Source organism: Trypanosoma equiperdum, assembly GCF_001457755.1.
Source record: "Trypanosoma equiperdum strain OVI genome assembly, contig: ctg_398, whole genome shotgun sequence".
In the NCBI taxonomy this organism is placed as follows: Eukaryota; Euglenozoa; class Kinetoplastea; order Trypanosomatida; family Trypanosomatidae; genus Trypanosoma; species Trypanosoma equiperdum.
The window spans coordinates 1-1,014 of NW_027124307.1; the positions used below are offsets into that span (position 1 = coordinate 1).

The 1,014-nt window shown below is 42.9% G+C and overlaps 1 protein-coding gene across 1 annotated transcript in view; it reads left to right on the top strand.

Moving 5' to 3' along the window:
* Positions 1-626: 626 nt before the first annotated feature.
* TEOVI_000164100 (uncharacterized protein) overlaps positions 627-1,014 on the top strand; it is a gene marked incomplete at both ends in the record, with an annotated part of 1,275 nt that continues 887 nt past the window's right edge. Inside the window, one exon of the mRNA XM_067224845.1 lies at positions 627-1,014. Coding sequence (XP_067080946.1) covers positions 627-1,014 — 388 coding nt within the window.

Genomic DNA, 1,014 nt, shown 5'->3' on the forward strand with positions numbered 1-1,014 from the left:
GAAATTACATGGCATACTATTGGATATGCATCCACACTATCAAGAGAAGTAGTTAAGGAAATTGTTGATTATGATCCTGTGAGAAAATTATTAAAGTCACCAATTAAATTCAGAAATTTTGAATCGCATATGGATTTTAGAGCTCTCAATGAAGACGTTATGGTTGGCGAAGTTGTGAGGAATAAATTGAAATTTAAGGGGTTTTTAACAGTGTATATGATAGAATGCCGTTCCGCCGTGCCCATGGAATGACCACTGAATTGGCTTGTTGAAGACAATCCATCCGTTTTCGTTTTCTAACACATAAACCAAAATAAAGACGCGCCATTAAGAGTGAAACTAAGGAACAAAAGCGCGGCGAGTTAAGTACTCTATAAAAAAGAAAGACGTTATAACTCATGAGGGTAATTTTGCTTCCCAAAGAAGCAACAACTTTATACCCAAAGACATTAAAAGATAAAACAGAAGAACCACAAGAAACTTTTCCGTTTTCTTTTGTGCCATGTGCGTACACAATAACGGTGTAACCAACACCAAGCAGAACCTGCACACGACACCCCCGCTGGCGCCCACCAATGCTCTACAGTAGAAATGGCTAAATCATAGAAAAAGCAGCAAGCACAAAAATGCTGTGGGTAGTTATCATTTTGCCGGCGCTAACGCTGCCACGCCAAACCTGCGCCACAAACGCCAAAGCAATAATCCATGACAAAAATCTCGAAAACCTGTGCAGTCTAGCAGCAAATGCAGCGGCGGCCGGCGTACACCTAAAAACCAAAATTGAAAGCTTTAAGTTAAAGATAGACGACGAAGACAACATACGCCGCACTACGTTGATTTTAGAAGGTGCCACAAAGCCACATAATCTAACAGTAAGATTAGCAGACGCATACGCTTCGATCAAGCTGTCCAAAGCGACCCAGCCATTAACGGATGCAGGCGGCAAAGCTGCGGTAGCGGCAGTGGACGCCGGGCAGGTCGGCGGCGCAATAAACGAGGCATTCTCAATACTCG